General features: G+C 39.1%; 1 protein-coding gene across 1 annotated transcript in view; it reads left to right on the forward strand.

The window, feature by feature from the left end:
• LAMA2 (laminin subunit alpha 2) overlaps window positions 1–17,925 on the forward strand; it is a 448,946-nt gene extending 431,021 nt beyond the window's left edge. Inside the window, exons 60-64 of the mRNA XM_029224020.1 lie at window positions 342–497; window positions 3,037–3,190; window positions 5,640–5,770; window positions 14,493–14,715; window positions 16,252–17,925. Of these exons, the coding sequence (XP_029079853.1) occupies window positions 342–497; window positions 3,037–3,190; window positions 5,640–5,770; window positions 14,493–14,715; window positions 16,252–16,409 (822 nt within the window). The 3' untranslated portion in view covers window positions 16,410–17,925. The remainder of the gene's footprint in view (window positions 1–341; window positions 498–3,036; window positions 3,191–5,639; window positions 5,771–14,492; window positions 14,716–16,251) is intronic.
• The last annotated feature ends 2,528 nt before the right edge of the window (window positions 17,926–20,453 follow it).

Here is a 20,453-nt window from a genome sequence, read left to right on the forward strand (position 1 = left end):
CACTTAATTCATGACAGGGCTCTCAATCTGCAAGTTTCCTTACAACAAGCATACCTCTTGATACAGATGCTCACTTAGCTACTACAGAAGAGTCTTCAATCTAAAACTCACCCAGGAAGATTCTCTCCTCTTTTGGAGATGGTACTAATGGAAAAGGCAGACTTTGAGACATTCTGTAAACAGATTTAATTTCACTTATATTACGGGTTTAGCACATATTAGGCCCTCAGTAAGTTGTTTCACTTTTTCCTAAGGAATATCCTAAAAGTTCTTATGCTTTATACTCTGCATATTTGAAATTTATCTATGATTGGTGTTAATGACTCCTCTTCTTTTGGTAGATTAAGATTATTCGAATTAAGCAAGAAGGAATTATTTACGTAGACGGTGCCTCCAACAGAACCATCAGTCCCAAGAAAGCTGATATTCTGGATGTTGTGGGAATGCTGTATATTGGCGGGCTACCCATTAACTACACTACCCGAAGAATTGGTCCAGTGAGTGTCTAATTTGTTTCTTTGTGGCCTAAATAGCTGCCTGAGTCATGAATGTATTTTGAATTATTAGGTCACATTGGCCCATGACCAATTATAGATGAATAGGAAATCATCTTTTCTGAGAAGTGACAAATTTTCTAGACAGATCTGACTATGAGAGGCAATATTACAAAACAGCGTGTGGACCCTGGAGCCAGACTCCCTTGGTTTGAATATGTGCTTAACTGTTAAGTAGCTGTGCGATCTTGAGCAACTTACTTAATTTTTCTTTGAAAAGTTCCCTCTTTTGTAAAATAGTTTAATAATAATAACCAAACAAGCAAGGTTGATGGAAAGATTAAATGAGGTAATATACTTAAAGTGCTTGGAAAAATACCAAGTATACAGAAAGCACTAAGACAACAAGGAAGGTGATAATGATGATATTGATGGTATTGTTTCGGGACTAGAGATTTAGCAAATATTGAGAGATGCAGTATCTAGAGCAGTGATCCCCAACCTTTCTGGCACCAGGGACCGGTTTTGTGGAAGACAGTTTTTCCACAGACCCGGGGCGGGGAGGTGGAGTGGCACAGGTTGGTTTCGGGATGATTCAAGCACATTACATTTATTGTGCACTTCATTTCTATTATTATTACCTTGTAACATATAATGAAATAATTATACAACTCACCATAATGCAGAATCAGTGGGAGCCCTGAGCTTGTTTTCCTGCAACTAGATGGTCCCATCTGGGGGTGATGGGAGACAGTGACACCCAAAGCGTGTTGCTTATGTCCAGTCTACTCCGTAAGATGCAGCTTCATTGTCACTTGCCACTCACTGTTAGGGCTTTGATGTGAGTCTGCAAACAACTGATTTATTATGGTCTCTGTGCAGTTAGACCTCTCTGCTAATGATAATCTGCATTTGCAGCCGCTCCCCAGTGCTAGCATCACTGCCTCAGCTCCACCTCAGATCATCAGGCATTAGATTCTCTTAAGGAGCGTGCAACCTAGATCCCTCGCATGCACAGTTCGCAGTAGGGTTCGCACTCCTCCTATGAGAATCTAATGCCGCCGCTGATCTGACAGGAGGCGGAGCTCAGGCAGAAATGCAAGCAACGGGGAGCGGCTGTAAATACAGATGAAGCTTCACTCACTCTCCCACCCCTCACCTCCTGCCGTGCGGCCCAGTTCCTAACAGGCCACAGACCAGTACCATGGGGATTGGGGATCCCTGATCTAGAGTACTGTTATCCAATACTAGAGTCAGAATTTAAAGTCCTCACAAATTTTGTAAATCAGTATTCACAAAATAATTTTTTGTCAGACCATGTGTCCTGGTTGGCTTTGGAAAGCACTCTTTTAAGAAGCACAGGGGATTAGTGTTTTTAGAAAATGCACTCCACACGAGTGTGGTTCATTTCTGTGCTCAAATCAGAACACGTGACGATGCAGCATCGTTCTTCATCAAAGACAGTTGTTCAATTCTCAGTATTTGGCTCCTCTTGTGGATGATCAGTATTACTTCCCCTTCACAGCTATTGGCTGTGCTACGTAGGCCAATCAAAGTGAGAGTCTCTGAACAGAGAGTCGCAAGAGTGATTAACTTGCATCCCTTAACCCAGATGAAATATAATGAAGCAGAGTAGGATTGATTTCTTTCTAAAATCCCTAAACTTTGAATGTGTCATGCAAGTTTTCAAGTTTCATGTGTATGTGCATTTTCTTAGGGTAGTATCCACTGCTTTCCTTAGATTTTCATAAGGAAGAAGCACTGAACCAAACCTAATTATCTTTTCAAGTAGAATTTGAACATAGATTGTGAAAAAAATGTACATATAGTAAGGTTAATAAACTGTTACTAGAAACATGAAATAGAAACATAAGAGACTAATTAAAAGTTACAATTTCCATAGGGGCCCAGAGTCTGTCAAACCAGTGGTCCCACTAGAGACGTAGTGTGCAGTATTTAGAATATCAAAACAATCATATTCCAGGCTAGATACATCCTAGTTCAGCGGTCCCCAACCTTTTTGGCACCAGGGACCAGTTTCATGGAAGACAATTTTTCCACGGACCGTGGGGCAGGGGAGATGGTTTGGGGATGATTCAAGCGCATTACATTTATCGTGCACTTTATTTCTATTATTATTACATTGTAATATATGATGAAATAATTATGCAACTCACCATAATGCTGACAGGAGACGGAGCTCAGGTGGTAATGCGAGCGATGTGGAACAGCTGTAAATACAGATGAAGCTTCGCTCGTTCGCCCGCCCCTCACCTCCTGCTGTGCGGCCGGGTTCCTAACAGGCCAGTCCGCCGCCCGGGGGATGGGGACCGCTGTCTTAGTTGCGAAGCACAACACCGGATTCTCTGCACCTGTGCTCTGAAGCCTGGGCTGATGGTGCCGATCCAGGCAGTTTTGGAGATGGCCTAGGACAATCGGCAGATGTTTATACACGCAGAACCCCCTACCAATGACTGCATTCCACATAAAGGCAAACTTCTGCTAAAACCCGATATGTGCTTCTTCTGACCTGAATGTTTAGGTGACCTACAGCATTGATGGCTGCATCAGGAATCTTCAGATGGCAGAAGCCCCTGCTGATCTTGAACAGCCAACCTCCAGCTACCGTGTCGGGACGTGTTTTGCAAATGCTCAGAAAGGAACGTATTTTGACGGAACGGGTTTTGCCAAAGCAGGTGAGGTGCTTCCATGTCCTTTCTGTTGAATATTAACTAGGTCCAAATATTGACTTCTTGTTTGTGTGGGAAAATAAAAGTCCCTGGGGTCTGAAACTAGCATCCTTTGTTTAAACCAGAAATAAAAACTCTTAGAAGTAATAAAAAAAATGCCTCTTAAAGATTAATACGTCCGATTCTGATAAGAATAGAAGAAATAAAGTAAAAGGCTATCTGGCGAGTCTATTCCATCTCCTTCCCTGGAGATCAATAATAGCAAAATAAATGTAATTCTACAAGAAGGTTCATATGTTTATATTATGTAATGTATCTACTTTCTAGTTTTCCCCATCTACCTTTCTTTCTGGAGATGAGACAGCATTTTCCTTGCTTCCTCTCTTCAGTTCCTTGCAAGGCTCCATTTCATGCTCTCCCCTCACACGCAATGCACACACACTGGTGCCCATTTCTTGCTGATGGAGATGATGACCGGCACCTTTCCCTGACTTTCTTTAAGTATCTCCCCCCGTTCCAGTGAGCATTTTCAGCGCAGGTCTGGATCACTGACAGTGAATGTACAATTTGGAAAGAAAAAATATGAAATCACTTGTACATGATAACAAAAAAATCTGACATTAACATACTCTAAGATAGAATCAGTCCTATGGTTACCATAGGAACATGCATTTGCTGGTTAGAAAAAAATTAATGGGTACATAATATGTAGACGTTAACATGGGAAACAGAAGTAAATAAGATGTCATTCCCTTCCTTCAAGAACATGCTATCAATAGATAAGATTCTTTATGCTCCGAAATCACAAGAAGACAAGTAAAAAATAACTAGAAACTGTAGAAGACACACAAACAAGGTTCTGTGGATATTTTAAGGAAACATTAATTTGGGGAAATCAGGAAAGGTTTTATGGAGGAATTGACATTTGAGGTAGGTTTAAAAGATGAGTTGAACACACATGCAAAGGTTGGAGACGAAAGAGCAGGGCCCTCCAACAGGGGATACATGGGAAATTTCCCCTGTGCAGAAGCAGAAAACAGAGAAACACAGGATATGTTAAATATTGAAATGTTGGAGGTTATGTTGAACCCCAAATTCCATGTTCTGTGAAAGCCCAAAGCTTTTCTCAAGTTTTCTGCAAATTCAGATAGCTGGCATTAGCTTCGTCAAATTGATGGCAAGCTTCAGCTTCAACTTCTGCAGTTAAGAGATTAACTTACCATCCTGCCTGGGCTTTTTTGGTTTGAGATCAAACTGGACCAGAAAATTAGCCACTTTCCCAGTTTCCAATAACTCCTGCCATCACCTCAACACACAGTGTAATACAATCTATGTAAGACTTGGGTGGTCAGAGGAGGTTACATTACTGGAAAATATACGACTTCAATTTAAACCTTTGACACCTTTGTCCTTAAAAGCTTTCCAGCTACCCAGTTTCTGGGGGTTTAATAGCTTCTTCATTCCCCCTATCCTCTGCTGAATGGCTTCATGTTATTTCTCTCTTTTCTTCATCCTCCTTTCAGGAACAGAAACAAAATCATTGTTTTATTTTGCAGAAAATTCCAGCTTTTTCTACCCTTTATTCTTAAAATCTGCCCTAAGCCCGTCTTTGTCCATTCAAACTCATCAAGGTTCTCAGTAGAAGAAAAAAGTCTTTCACATAACAGCTGCCTCCCTTCATTGGAGATAGTTGTGGTTACACATAGCATTTATTTCTTGCTTAATAAATAGGAGACCTGGAAAAAATTTCCATGAGTTTTCCTCTAATATTTCATGCAGGTCTAGTCTAGCCTGATCTTAATGGATCACTTTGTTTCTAAGAAGCATGTCTTAAATACTTGCTAAGATTAAGTAAACCAATGAATCAAATATGGGAAATTATAAAGACTTAACTTGATGAACTAGAGAAGTCTATTTATGTCCCAGAATCTTATCCTTCAAAATTGTCTTTGTAATTCCTTTCTTTATAAATAAAATGTCTGGGGATATTTGAGCCCTTTCAGATCATCGTGGTACCATGTAGAGTGCCCCAGTGAAATTTTACTGAATAATCATTGAAATGCTTGACTTCATCCAGCAACAAGACTTCTGACAATCACACCTGGCTGCGAGATTCTTTGAGTCAATCTTAGTCTGTGTTCATTCATTCATTCAACAAATATATATTCAACCTCCACCATGTGTCAGATACTTTGGTGAGCACAGAAATAAAATGGTGAGCAATACAGGCAAAGTCCTTGCCTTCACAGAATTTATATTCTAGGAAGGAAGGCAGCCAAGAAAATAAGCAATAACTATAAATGGTGGAGGTGTAGGCCATACGAAAGTCTGGAACTTATAGTTGTCTAACAAACACATGAAGTGAAAGCTAATAAAACCATGGCATTGTACAAATTTGAATTAACAGTTCCTAAACTCGAATCCACAATTTTTTTAAAATGTTTTCATTTTACAGTTGATGGGTTCAAAGTAGGATTGGACCTTCTTGTAGAATTTGAATTCCGCACAACTAGAACCACTGGAGTTCTTCTGGGAATCAGCAGCCAGAAAATGGATGGAATGGGTATTGAAATGATTGCTGAAAAGGTAAGCGTCAGCAGTCTAAGCATTTCTGCTCTCTTCACAATATTGTCGTTTACACGTAGAAAGCTCTATTTTCTTTTTAACATCTTTATTGGAGTATAATTGCTTTACAATGGTGTGTTAGTTTCTGCTGTATAACAAAGTGACTCAGCTATATGTATACATATACCCTCATATCTCCTCCCTCTTCCGTCTCCCTCCCTCCCACCCTCCCTATCCCACCCCTCTAGGTGGTCACAAAGCACTGAGCTGATCTCCCTGTGCTATGCGGCTGCTTCCCACTAGCTATCTGTTTTACATTTGGTCGTGTGTATATGTCAATGCTGCTCTCTCACTTCGTCCCAGCTTACCCTTCCCCCTCCCCGTGTCCTCAAGTCCATTCTCTACGTCTGCTCTATTTTGAAGCCCTGCTCTTGTCTTTGTTGGGAGAAAGCTAGATTGGATCTTTTCATCCTTCTGGATTATCTCAATTCTTGTGTGTTTTCAACACACTTATTTTGTAGACCAGTGTAAACTTTAAATGTGCTAATTCTACGGTAAGCCAACTATGCTAATAATGGCCGAAGTGGTTTTGGATCTCAAGCTAGTTACTGTGTGGTTAAAAGTAAAGTTATTCTCCTCTTTATGAATACATGCTCTATGAAGCTGTCAATTCCAGTGGGGGAAAAAAGGGCTTAGATTGTCTAAAATCAGTCTTTGCCTCTTATAACAGGGTAGGCACCTCTCAGAAATGAAGATGTCTAGCTGACATATTGATTGCTCAATTTATTTAAAAGCATCCACATACCATTGCACAATAGAACAAATTTATAATAAAGTTATATTAGTAGAATATAAAGTATTGTGCCGGTTTGCTCACAATGGATAATCTAATTCTAACTGCCTTTTCTGTCCCTACCTTCAGTGAGATAGATAACCAGTTTTCATGTACTTTGTACTATAGGGCACAGGTAAAAAGAAGAAGGCAAAGCAAGCAATTTCACAAGTTTCCTATTTGCCTTTGCAACAGGAATCATACTTCAGCTCTGTTCACATTTCCAATCCTAGGGTGCCGTTGCCTCCCAAGAAGAAAAACCACACACTGACCTAAAATACGCTTTCCTTATCCTCTTACCTCCTTCCTCTCAGTCTTCAAACCATCCTCAAAGGCAGTAAAGCAAAAAGATCCAGGAGTACAGAGACAAAAAGGGGGAATAAGCAACACTTAATAGTTTTGACTGACAGGAAAAAAAAAAGTCTGGAGCTGCCGAAGAGGCAAGAGACTTTTTCTTCCCTCTTCATTTCCTGGTGGGCGAGGAGAGGGGATTAAGAGCGCTGCTTAAAGGAGCTCCAGAGACGGGCGCGAGCCGCGGCTAAAAGCGCGGACCCCAGACACGGGCATGAGACGCCAAGGCTGCTGCTGCCGCCACCAAGAAGCCTGTGTGCGAGCACAGGTCACTATCCACACCCCACTTCCGGGGAGCCTGTGCAGCCCGCCACAGCCAGGGTCCCGGGATGCAGGGAGAACTTCCACGGGAGAACGCACGGCGCGCCTCAGGCTGGTGCAACGTCATGACGGCCTCTGCCGCAGGCCCGCCCCGCACTCCGCGCCCCTCCCCACCCCCCGAGCCTGAGTGAGCCAGAGCCCCCGAATCAGCGGCTCCTTTAACCCCATCCTGTCTGAGCGAAGAACAGACGCCCTCCTGCGACCTACACGCAGAGGCAGGGCCAGATCCAAAGCTGAGCCCCTGGGAGCTGTGAGAACAAAGAAGAGAAAGGGAAATCTCTCCCAGCAGCCTCAGGAGCAGCGGATTAAATCTCCACAATCAACTTGATGTACCTGCATCTGTGGAATACATGAATAGACAACGAATCATCCCAAATTGAGGACTTGGACTTTGAGAGCAAGATTTATTATTTTTTCCTTTTCTCTTTTTGTGAGTGTGTATGTATATGCTTCTGTGTGAGATTTTGTCTATAGAGCTTTGCTTTCACCATTTGTCCTAGAGTTCTATCCGTCCGTGTTTTGTTTTCTTTTTACATTTTTAAAAAAAATTTTTTCTTAATAACTATTTTTTTATTTTAATAACTTTATTTTATTTTACCTTTATTTTCTTTTCTTTTATCCTCTTTCTTCCTACTTTTTCTCCCTTTTATTCTGAGCCGTGTGGATGAAAGGCTCTTGGTGCTGCAGCCAGGAGTCAGTGCTGTGCCTCTGAAGTGGGAGAGCCAACTTCAGGACACTGGTCCACAAGAGACCTCCGAGCTCCACGTAATATCAAACGGCGAAAATCTCCCAGATATCTCCATCTCAACACCAACACCCAGCTTCACTCAACGACCAGCAAGCTACAGTGCTGGACACCCTATGCCAAACAGCTAGCAAGACAGGAACACAACCCCACCCATTAGCAGAGAGGCTGCCGAAAATCATAATAAGTCCACAGACATCCCAAAACACACCACCAGACGTGGACGTACCCACCAGAAAGACAAGCTCCAGCCTCATCCACCCCTCCACCAGGAAGCCTACACAACCTACTGAACCAACTTTAGCCACTGGGGAGAGACACCAAAAACAATGGGAACTATGAACCTGCAGCCTATGAAAAGGAGACCCCAAACACAGTAAGATAAGCAAAATGAGAAGACAGAAAACCACACAGCAGATGAAGGCACAAGGTAAAAACCCACCAGACCTAACAAATGAAGAGGAAATAGGCAGTGTACCTTTAAAAGAATTCAGAATAATGATAGTAAAGATGATCCAAAATCTTGGAAATAGAATAGAGAAAATGAAAGAAACATTCACCAGGGACCTAGAAGAACTAAAGATGAAACAAGCAACGATGAACAACACAATAAATGAAATTAAAAATACTCTAGAAGGGGTCAATAGCAGAATAACTGAGGCAGAAGAACAGGCAAGTTACCTGGAAGATAAAGTAGTGGAAATAATTACTGCAGAGCAGAATAAAGAAAAAAGAATAAGAAGAACAGAGAACAGTCTCAAGAGACCTCTGGGACAACATTAAATGCACCAACATTCGAATTATAGGGGCTCCAAAAGAAGAAGACAAAAAGAAAGGGACTGAGAAAATACTGGAAGAGATTATAGTTGAAGGCTTCCCTAATATGGGAAAGGAAATAGTTAATCAAGTCTAGGAAGCACAGAAAGTCCCATACAGGATAAATCCAAGGAGAAACACGTCAAGACACATATTAATCAAACTGTCAAAAATTAAATACAAAGAAAACATATTAAAAGCAGCAAGGGAAAAACAACAAATAACACACAAGGGAATCCCCATAAGGTTAACAGCGTATCTTCCAGCAGAAACTCTGCAAGCCAGAAGGGACTGGCAGGACATATTTAAAGTGATGAAGGAGGAAAACCTACAACCAAGATTACTCTACCCAGCAAGGATCTCATTCAGATTTGATGGAGAAATTAGAACCTTTACAGACAAGCAAAAGCTGAGAGAGTTCGGCACCACCAAACCAGCTCAACAACAAATGCTAAAGGAACTTCTCTAGGCAAGAAACACAAGAGAAGGAAAAGACCTATAATAACAAAGCCAAAACAATTAAGAAAATGGGAATAGGAACATACATATCAACAATTACCTTAAATGTAAATGAATTAAATGCTCACACCAAAAGACACAGACTGGCTGAATGGATACAAAAACAAGACCCATATATATGCTGTCTACAAGAGACCCACTTCAGACCTAGGGACACATAGAGACTGAAAGTGAGGGGATGGAAAAAGATATTCCATGCAAATGGAAACCAAAAGAAAGCTGGAGTAGCAATTCTCATATCAGACAAAATAGACTTTAAAATAAAGACTATTAGAAGAGACAAAGAAGGACACTACATAATGATCAAGGGATCGATCCAAGAAGAAGATATAACAATTGTAAATATTTATGCACCCAACATAGGAGCACCTCAATACATAAGGCAAATACTAACAGCCATTAAAGGGGAAATTGACAGTAACACTTTCATAGTAGGGGACTTTAACATCCCACTTTCACCAAGGGACAGATCATCCAAAATGAAAATAAGTAAGGAAACACAAGCTTTAAATGATACATTAAACAAGATGGACTTAATTGATATTTATAGGACATTCCATCCAAAAACAACAGAATACACATTTTTCTCAAGTGCTCATGGAACATTCTCCAGGATAGACCATATCTTGGGTTACAAATCAAGCCTTGGTAAATTTAAGAAAATTGAAATTGTATCAAGTATCTTTTCCGACCACAATGCTATGAGACTAGATATCGATTACAGGAAATGATCTGTAAAAAATACAAACACATGGAGGCTAAACAATACACTACTTAATAACGTAGTGATCACTGAAGACATCAAAGAGGAAATCAAAAAATACCGAGAAACAAATGACAATGGAGACACGACGACCCAAAACCTATGGGATGCAGCAAAAGCAGTTCTAAGAGGGAAGTTTATAGCAATACAATCCTACCTTAAGAAACAGGAAACATCTCAAATAAACAACCTAACCTTACACCTAAAGCAATTAGAGAAAGAAGAACAAAAAACCCCAAAGTTAGCAAAAGGAAAGAAATCATAAAGATCAGTTCAGAAAGAAAGGAAAAAGAAATGAAGGAAATGATAGCAAAGATCAATAAAACTAAAAGCTGGTTCTTTGAGAAGATAAACAAAATTGATAAACCATTAGCCAGACTCATCAAGAAAAAAAGGGAGAAGACTCAAATCAATAGAATTAGAAATGAAAAAGGAGAAGTAACAACTGACACTGCAGAAATACAAATCATCCTAAGAGACTACTACAAGCAATTCTATGCCAATCAAATGGACAACCTGGAAGAAATGGACAAATTCTTAGAAATGCACAACCTGCCAAGACTGAATCAGGAAGAAACAGAAAATATGAACAGACCAATCACAAGCACTGAAATGGAAACTGTGATTAAAAATCTTCCAACAAACAAAAGCCCAGGATCAGATGGCTTCACAGGCAAATTCTATCAAACATTTAGAGAAGAGCTAACACCTATCCTTCTCAAACTCTTCCAAAATATAGTAGAGGGAGGAACACTCCCAAACTCATTCCATGAGGCCACCATCACCCTGATTCCAAAACCAGACAAGGATGTCACAAAAAAGAAAACTACAGGCCAATATCACTGATGAACACAGATGCAAAACTCCTCAACAAAATACTAGCAAACAGAATCCAACAACACATTAAAAAGATCATACACCATGATCAAGTGGGGTTTATTCCTGGAATGCAAGGATTCTTCAATACACGCAAATCAATCAACGTGATACACCATATTAAGAAACTGAAGGAGAAAAACCATATGGTCATCTCTTTTGACAAAATTCAACACCCATTTATGATAAAAACCCTGCAGAAAGTAGGCATAGAGGGAACTTTCCTCAACACAATAAAGGCCATATATGACAAACCCACAGCCAACATCGTCCTCAGTGGTGAAAAACTGAAAGCATTTCCACTAAGATCAGGAACAAGACAAGGTTGGCCACTCTCACCACTCTTATTCAACATAGTTTTGGAAGTTTTAGCCACAGCAATCAGAGAAGAAAAGGAAATAAAAGGAATCCAAATCGGAAAAGAAGAAGTAAAGCTGTCACTGTTTGCATCCTAAAGATGCTACCAGAAAACTCCTAGAGCTAACCAATGAATTTGGTAAAGTAGCAGGATACAGAATTAATGCACAGAAATCTCTGGCATTCCTATACACTAATGATGAAAAATCTGAAAGTGAAATCAAGAAAACACTCCCATTTACCATTGCAACGAAAAGAATAAAATATCTAGGAATAAACCTACCTAAGGAGACAAAAGACCTGTATGCAGAAAATTATAAGACACCGATGAAAGAAATTAAAGATGATACAAATAGATGGAGAGATATACTTCGATTGGAAGAATCTTCATCTTTCACAATCAACATTGTGAAAATGACTCTACTACCTGAAGCAATCTACAGATTCAATGCAATCCCTATCTAACTACCACTGGCATTTTTCACAGAACTAGAACGAAAAATTTCACAATTTGTATGGAAACACAAAAGACCCCGAATAGCCAAAGCAATCTTGAGAACGAAAAACGGAGCTGGAGGAATCAGGCTCCCTGACTTCAGACTATACTACAAAGCTACAGTAATCAAGACAGTATGGTACTGGCACAAAAACAGAAATATAGATCAATGGAACAGGATAGAAAGCCCAGAGATAAACCCACACAAATATGGTCACCTTATCTTTGATAAAGGAGGCAGGAATGTACAGTGGAGAAAGGACAGCCTCTTCAATAAGTGGTGCTGGGAAAACTGGACAGGTACATGTAAAAGTATGAGATTAGATCACTTCCTAACACCATACACAAAAATAAGCTCAAAATGGATTAAAGACCTAAATGTAAGGCCAGAAACTATCAAACTCTTAGAGGAAAACATAGGCAGAACACTCTAGGACATAAATCACAGCAAGATCCTTTCTGACCCACCTCCTAGAGAAATGGAAATAAAAACAAAAATAAACAAATGGGACCTAATGAAACTTCAAAGCTTTTGCACAGCAAAGGAAACCATAAACAAGACCAAAAGACAACCCTTAGAATGGGAGAAAATATTTGCAAATGAAGCAACTGACAAAGGATTAATCTCCAAAATTTACAAGCAGCTCATGCAGCTCAATAAGAAAAAAAAAAAACAACCCAATCAAAAAATGGGCAGAAGACATAAATAGACATTTCTCCAAAGAAGATATACAGACTGCCAACAAACACATGAAAGAATGCTCAACATCATTAATCATTAGAGAAATGCAAATCAAAACTACAATGAGATATCATCTCACACCAGTCAGAATGGCCATCATCAAAACATCTACAAACAATAAATGCTGGAGAGGGTGTGGAGAAAAGGGAACACTCTTGCACTGCTGGTGGGAATGTGAATTGGTACAGCCACTATGGAGAACAGTATGGAGGTTCCTTCAAAAACTACAAATAGAACTACCATATGACCCAGCAATCCCACTACCGGGCATATACCCTGAGAAAACCATAATTTAAAAAGAGTCACGTACCAAAATATTCATTGCAGCTCTATTTACAATAGCCAGGAGATGGAAACAACCTAAGTGTCCATCATCGGATGAATGGATAAAGAAGATGTGGCACATATATACAATGGAATATTACTCAGCCATAAAAAGAAACGAAATTGAGCTATTTATAATGAGGTCGATGGACCTAGAGTCTGTCATACAAATACCGTATGCTAACACATATATATGGAATTTAAGGGAAAAAAATGTCATTAAAACCCTAGGGGTAAGACAGGAATAAAGACACAGACCTACTAGAGAATGGACTTGAGGATATGGGGAGGGGGAAGGGTAAGCTGTGACAAAGCGAGAGAGAGGCATGGACATATATACACTACCAAACGTAAGGTAGATAGCTAGTGGGAAGCAGCCGCATAGCACAGGAGATCAGCTCGGTGCTTTGTGACCACCTAGAGGGGTGGGATAGGGAGGGTGGGAGGGAGGGAGATGCAAGAGGGAAGAGATGTGGGAACATATGTATATGTATAACTGGATTCACTTTGTTATAAAGCAGAAACTAACACACCATTGTAAAGCAATTATACTCCAATAAAGATGTAAAAAAAATAATAATAGTTTTGCCAGATTTTCAACACACAGTTTCAATGCATCTTGTCAGTGTTGCTCTTCACCTGATTATAACCACAGTTCCCTGCAACTTGTCAGGGTGTCGAGTTCCATCACAATGCATATGGATTTCTCACCAAGCTCTTTTTATATGCCAAATTCCCTTGTTACAAATTTCACCGAATATAGCAAAATCTTAACTAATATTTACATCACTGTATAGTTACAAACTTTTCACCTATTTACTTGCACCTTTAATCTTCTTTTTAAAACCCCTATTTCTTTTCTTTTACCTTGTCAAATGTTTTGCCAAACTGACTGTTTTTAATGTTTCAATATGTTTCTTTTCTTCATCAGCTTCAAAAGAATTCTGCAATCTCAAGTTTCAGGGCCCATTCTGTGTTACTAAGAACAGATTTTTCTCATTTAGACAAGAAATCCTAGTCTAAGTTCTTCATTGTTAAGAATTGAACTGGCCTTCTGGCTCAAAGTCTTTGGTAACTGTGACATGAAACTTGCCCCAAAATGTAATTTATGTAACTCTCAATCCTATATATAAAATAGATTCCGTGAAGGAAAAAATATACAATTAAAACATCAAAATCTTAAATTAAAAAAAAAAATCATCCTTTCAAATGAATTTGTAAACCAGATTCCTAAGAACTCCCACACTCTAAAAAGATCTGTGGTAGAATTTTTCCCAGTGTATACTACATCCTTTTTTTGTCACCTGGCCTCAAATTGTATTTCACATTTTCTGAAAGCAGAGTTATTTATTACCAGCCTCATACGTCTTGCCTATTGCTCCCAACAATGTCCGAAAGTAAAGAGCATAATTTGTGACTTCTGGTCATTAAATCTGCATTTTAATTTCTGTCAAGTTTTTTTTTTTAATTTAATATGCCTAAGTTATTCATTTAAAACTATTTCAGCTAATGACTTTTCTAGAGATAATTTTTACTCTGTGAACCACCATGACCCCCTTCCAATGAAACCATCTGTGGCTGTTCAATTTCCTGCTTTCTAGCTTATGTTTCATGTGGACAATGGCGCCGGCCGATTCACTGCTGTCTATGATGCTGGGATCCCAGGGCATTTGTGTGACGGACAGTGGCATAAAGTCACGGCCAACAAGGTCAGGCACCGAATCGAGCTGACAGTAGATGGGAACCAGGTGGAAGCCCAGAGCCCAAATCGAGCATCTACATCCGCTGATACAAATGACCCCGTGTTTGTTGGAGGGTTCCCAGGTGAGTGTTGCCTACCCCAGCAAGAATATCTTTGCTCTGTTTTGTTAGTGGTTTTGAACACATTTATATTCTATAAATACGTTTAAGAATGTGTGCTTAAGTATACTTGCTTCCTAGCTTTAGAATCTGCTCCAATAAATAATACATTATCTGACATTTCTAGTGTGTAAAATGAGCATTTTACTTGTATAAACCACATGGGACTGAACTTTTCATGATTGCCTCCAAAATTTCATTCGTGGGAGATGGAGGCTAGAGGAAATGCATTTGGCTTATAAAGATATGAGGCATTTAACAGCAATCAGGGCCAGAATCGGTGTTCTTTCTCATTTTTTAAAAATTAATATACCAGAGGAATCATTAAATGTTATGGAACTTATTTCCTCAAGTTCTGGAAATCATTGGGTTAAACACAGCTAATTTCCCCCTTAGGCTATTATAGAGTTTATATTACAAAGAAACCCAAGCACTAAATCTGCATTCAAAAATACCTCTCCAGCACATTAAATATAGCATGTGAACCACAGAGAGTTACCCAAAGTGCCTATAAACAAGAGTGCCCAACTTGATAAGAAGTAAGCCAAGAGCCTCTTAATAAATACTGTAGTAATACAGACTGCTGGAATGGTCTTTCAGTATTTTGGCCAGAGAAACCTTTGTCCCCGTTTATATAGAGCTCCTCTCCTTAACAAAACAAGCAAAGTGTATATTAAGCAGCAGTTAATGATGGAAAAGATACAGAAGTCATGGGGACCAATTCTGAGTTCCTCTTTCCAAAATTGCTCCTGGGTTTTGGAAAATATCTCCTTCTGGGAATTCCCTGGCAGTCCAGTGGTTAGGACTCTGTGCTTCCACTGTAGAGGGCATGGATTCGATCCCTGGTGGCTCGGAGAACTTAGAATCCTGCATGCCTCATGGCGCAGACAAAAAAAAAAAAAAAAAAAATTTCGGGGACAAAAAGAAAAAGAAAATATCTCCTGCTTCAGTCAGGACAAACCCCAAGGTATTATGAAGGAGGTAATATACTTCTCCATTTACAGTCTACGAAATGGGATCTTAGCACCTAGTAGGCCTGCTAAAAGAAGGGACCCTCTCCTTAAGAAGAGAAAGATTTTGTGTGAGTTCACAACAAACTTAACCATTTGGGATTTATCTTTACAATGGAAGAAAGTAATAAAGTCACCATTAAAAGTCCATGTCCTAATTCAGTACTTAAAAGTATTTGATCAGTTACTTTGGTTCATTAAATAAAATTTAATAATTTTAATTCACAACTGTAAACTTGTCCCTTCCAAACCAAATTCTTTGATGTCTTCAAATGTGTAATTATAGATGTCTCCATATTTCATAATACATAACTATAAAAAAGTTGATGTTTCTCTACCAGTTTAACTGTTAGTAAAGCTAAGAACAAAATCACTAACTTTACGTAAAATAGCATTCCAATTGCATCTTAAGCTAACAGCTGACTTTGAAGCATGCTCTTAACATAGTAGCTGAATTTCAAAACTGAGCCCTCCTTGCTTGGTTTTTCAGAGGGCCTCAACCAGTTTGGCCTGACAACCAACATTCGTTTCCGAGGTTGCATCCGATCCCTAAGGCTCACCAAAGGCACGGGAAAGCCATTGGAGGTGAATTTTGTCAAGGCCCTGGAACTAAGGGGTGTTCAACCTGTATCATGCCCAGCCAACTAATAAAAATAAGTTCAACTTCAAGAAGGGTCCTCCAAAACAACCGTATCAAGTAAAACAAATGTATTTTACTTATGTATGTTATTAAAACTAATTTGTGCATGCGTATTAAATTCCTTCTGTATTCTGAGGGTGCTAATTCAGATCCCAGACTGAATTTTAATTCAAGTTCTTTCTCAAGTCCATAAATATTAAACCATTTACTGCATTCTAAATAATTGCTTGTTTTGCGTGATTTTAAGGATAAAAGGCAACTGATCATAAATTGTTGAATTTGCAACATGCCCTGGAGTCATCTCAAGAAGAGCTCAGATGTAATTTGTGAAGGCAACACTTTTTTTACTAACTCCTATTAATACTTCTGTCATCCTTTTTCCATGTACGTCAGCTTTGGCTTTCTGTCGGGCCACTGAAAACACAGTGGGTTTCGGGTGTGTGATGGGAGGAAATGAGCTCCCTTTCCCCGTGTTTGCGAAAAGCATTAGCAAGTCATTTCCCTGATCCAGATTCATTATTGGAGGATTTAACTAGCTACATGAATGGATACCTTTTTAGGCTTAAGGTGGCGAGTATAGATCAGATTCAGGCCAGAGAGCTTAATTACTTGATTTGTTTGTTCGATGATGATTTATAGGCTTTGGGGAGACACCAGAACCAAGCTCCAGAATGACAATTTAGCACACATTTGATACTACAGTACTGAGGCTCTGGACTCTTTTAAGTTTCCAGTGACTATCACAATTTACAGAGGAAAATCACAGAGGAATAATGCTGAAATGCAGTTTTTACCTATGAGGAAACAACAAAGCTGAAACTTAAAAGGCATACACCATTGGGTCTTTTTGAGTTGCAATTTAACCTAACAAATTAATTTCCTGAAAAACTGCAGTGTTTTCTCCTTCTTTTACCCACTATTTCAATCATCTTCAAAGGGATCTGTGAGAAGACAGGCCTAGATTTTATTCATCAACTTAAGGAAACGTTTCATTTGCCACCTTCAGTAGAAATAGTTGTAGTCTAATAATGCTGAACATTTAAAGGAATAGATTTTCCTCACAGTGGTAATTTTAGCAAAAGAAGAATAATCATCTCTGACAGTGTTATCCGCAGGGGAAAAGGAGGTGCTGTTTCTAATCAAGGAGATGGCTAACACACTCTTAGCATTTCATCACCGGCCAGTTGCTTGACCCGATTTGTCCACACAACTTCATTCTAGAGCAAGCAGTTCTCAGCCCTGGCTCCATTTTGTAATTACCAGGCAAGCTTTCAAAGAACTGGTGCCTGGTCCAGCGATTCTGATAGCCTAAGCATGAAGATTTTGAAAAAGCTTCCCAGGCAATTCTGAAGTGCCATCAGGATTGAGACCCACTGTTCTAAAGAGAAAAGTTATCCACTGTGGCAACAAAGAATTACGGAGTCATTTGAAAAATCTGCTGTTAACTTTGTCTTGGCCATTTTCACACACAGAAAAAAATAATGTAATATTGTATCTAGTTAATGCCTTTTGACCAACCTCTAAGCAATAAAATCCTTTGAAAACCAACGTGTTTTGAAAGTGAAGGTATTACTTCTGCACTGGACACTGACATGACTTTTGGGCTTATTCTGGATAATGAATAGATAAGCAGGAATAAAGATGCTAGGCTACTAAATTAAAAGCTAATGCCATTCTTTCCTGAATCTTGAAACAAAAGATACATAAATTTGAAAGCAAAGGCACTTAATCGGCACTCCTATCAGAGTCAAGCCCTGCCGGAGTCAACTTGTACATCAGTGCCTTAGAAAGGTGTAGTTGGAAGGATTCTTTGAGATCAATAAATATAGTGATTCTTAAGTCTAGCTAGACATTAAAATTGCCTTGGGTACTTAAAAAGAAAAAAGAAAAAAATCTTACATCTGAGTATCACCTAGACCTTAAAATATAATCTCTGGGTAAGGCCCTAGCATTGGTATTTTCGAAACATTTCCACTTTATTCTAATGTGATTCTAAGGCACCCAGGGAGATTTAATGGTGTGCTCAAAATCCCACATTAGTTAAGTTTACCAAAGTAGTCCCAAGAAATGGATCTGGACCCAAGCAGCTTTCACTAAATCAGGTAATTGGCTAAAGTTGTCCATACAAAATCCACATTCGAAAGTGGCTCATGAATTTGTATGGACAAAGCTTGTCCAAATTCTAAGGTGAGAAATAAAGAAATGTTATGAAAGGGAAAAGTTTCTCTAACATATTTTAAATTAATTTTATACCTCAAAAAAAACCAATTTTTATTTCAAAACAAGGTAAAATGCTTTTTTCACCCAACTTTATCCCCTGTATAATGTCTTCACCTCCTGCCGCCTACAGCAATCATAAAGAAAGCAGAATACTTTTCATTTGATTTTTTCTGAACACCCATTCCTACCAGGTTGTCGGCCTTCTTTAAAAAGGTGCTTTGCACTCTAGAAGAAAAACATTTGTGAGGGGAGTTTTATTGAAGTTGCCATGGTGAACACTGCTGACAAAGGAAAGTAAGGAACAGAGCAGATTTCAGCCCCAAATCACCAGAACACTGGCAGACACTTAAAGCTTCAGTGGTTTTAAAAATCATAACTATTTTCTCCTTCTTTGATTTAGCCTATTGTCGCCAACTACAGAACTCTTCTAGATTTTCTGCTTAACAACAGAGAAAAAGACTACTTTGACAAATTTTAAAATCCCTTGATTTTATGTGAGTTATTTAGTGAATTATTTTGTATATAAAATTGGTAACTACAATTAATGTGAAAACAAAACACAATACTCAGTCTTCATAAGTACAGAAGGTAGTCTTCTTTTCCACTACCATTTGCAAAGAATATGACTTGTTACTGATGCAACTTTTTTATCTCTGTTTTTCAATCTTTTCATCTGTGTTGAGTCAAGAGAGAAATACAAACAAATATACTGTACTCATTTGCTGGACCTGAGATTTGTAGGTACCGCAAACCAAAGGGCACATGAAGGTAAGGGGTGCCCCAGGCTGGGCCCTGAATGCCATTATTTTGGAATCTTGACACACAAGCTGGTGACTCAGATCTCTCTTTTGCATTTGTGCCAGTTATCTAAGTTAACATGACATCTCTGCCCATTACTGAAGTGAAAGTGTGGCATGAATTATCTCCCTCCAAAATTCATGTGTTGAAGTTCTAACCCCCAGTACCTCAGAATGTGACTGTATTTCGAAATGGGTTCTTTCAAGAGGTAATTAAGGTAAGATGAAGTCAAATGGGTGGACCACAATCCAACATGACTGATGTCCTTATAAGGAGAGATCAGGACACAGGGCTAGAGAGAAGACCATGTGAAGACACAGAGAAAAGAGGGCCATCTATAAGCCAAGGAGAGAGGCCTCTAGGGAAAAAACAGCCCTGCTGACATCTTGAACTGAGACTTGTAGCCTCTAGGATTGTGAGAAAATTAATATCTGTTGTTTAAGCCAGCCAGTCTGTGGTACTTTGCTATGGTAGTCCCAGAAAGCTATCACAAAGCCTTTCTGCACAGATACACAAGTACATACCTAAAGCATCAGCACATTTCAGGTTCCCTGAAGAGTGACATGTACATCAGAGAAATCAATTGTTTTGAACAGTGACTATTATCACTTATGTAAGTGAATAGAAAAAAAAAAAAAATCGAGACTTAAAAAAAATATAAAAGAATTTTCACAACATACTTAAATAGAGGAAGTTGGTTTATACATGCTTGGGGATATTAGGAATAGCTAGATAGCAATTATAAATCAAAGAAATAATGTTCTACTCAATAACACCACTTACTGGACTTTTCAGGAGAATAGGTTTTCTGGAGAGCCAGTTTGTATATTCAGGTTTAGAGAACTATTCATTTGCCCTTGAACAAATCAAAGCTCTGCTTTATTTGGGAAAGTTGTCTCCCTGGAGCTCAGCCCTTCTGCAGGGACATACCTAATGATATATGAGGTGGTGGCAGTGGAGGTGGTGAGAAGTAGATTCTGATATATTTTGAAGGTGGATTGGTATTTCCTGAAGGATTGCCTATAGAATGTGAG

Source organism: Monodon monoceros, unplaced genomic scaffold, assembly GCF_005190385.1.
Source record: "Monodon monoceros isolate NGI ecotype Baffin Bay Population unplaced genomic scaffold, NGI_Narwhal_1 Super_Scaffold_15, whole genome shotgun sequence".
Lineage (NCBI taxonomy): Eukaryota > Metazoa > Chordata > Mammalia > Artiodactyla > Monodontidae > Monodon > Monodon monoceros.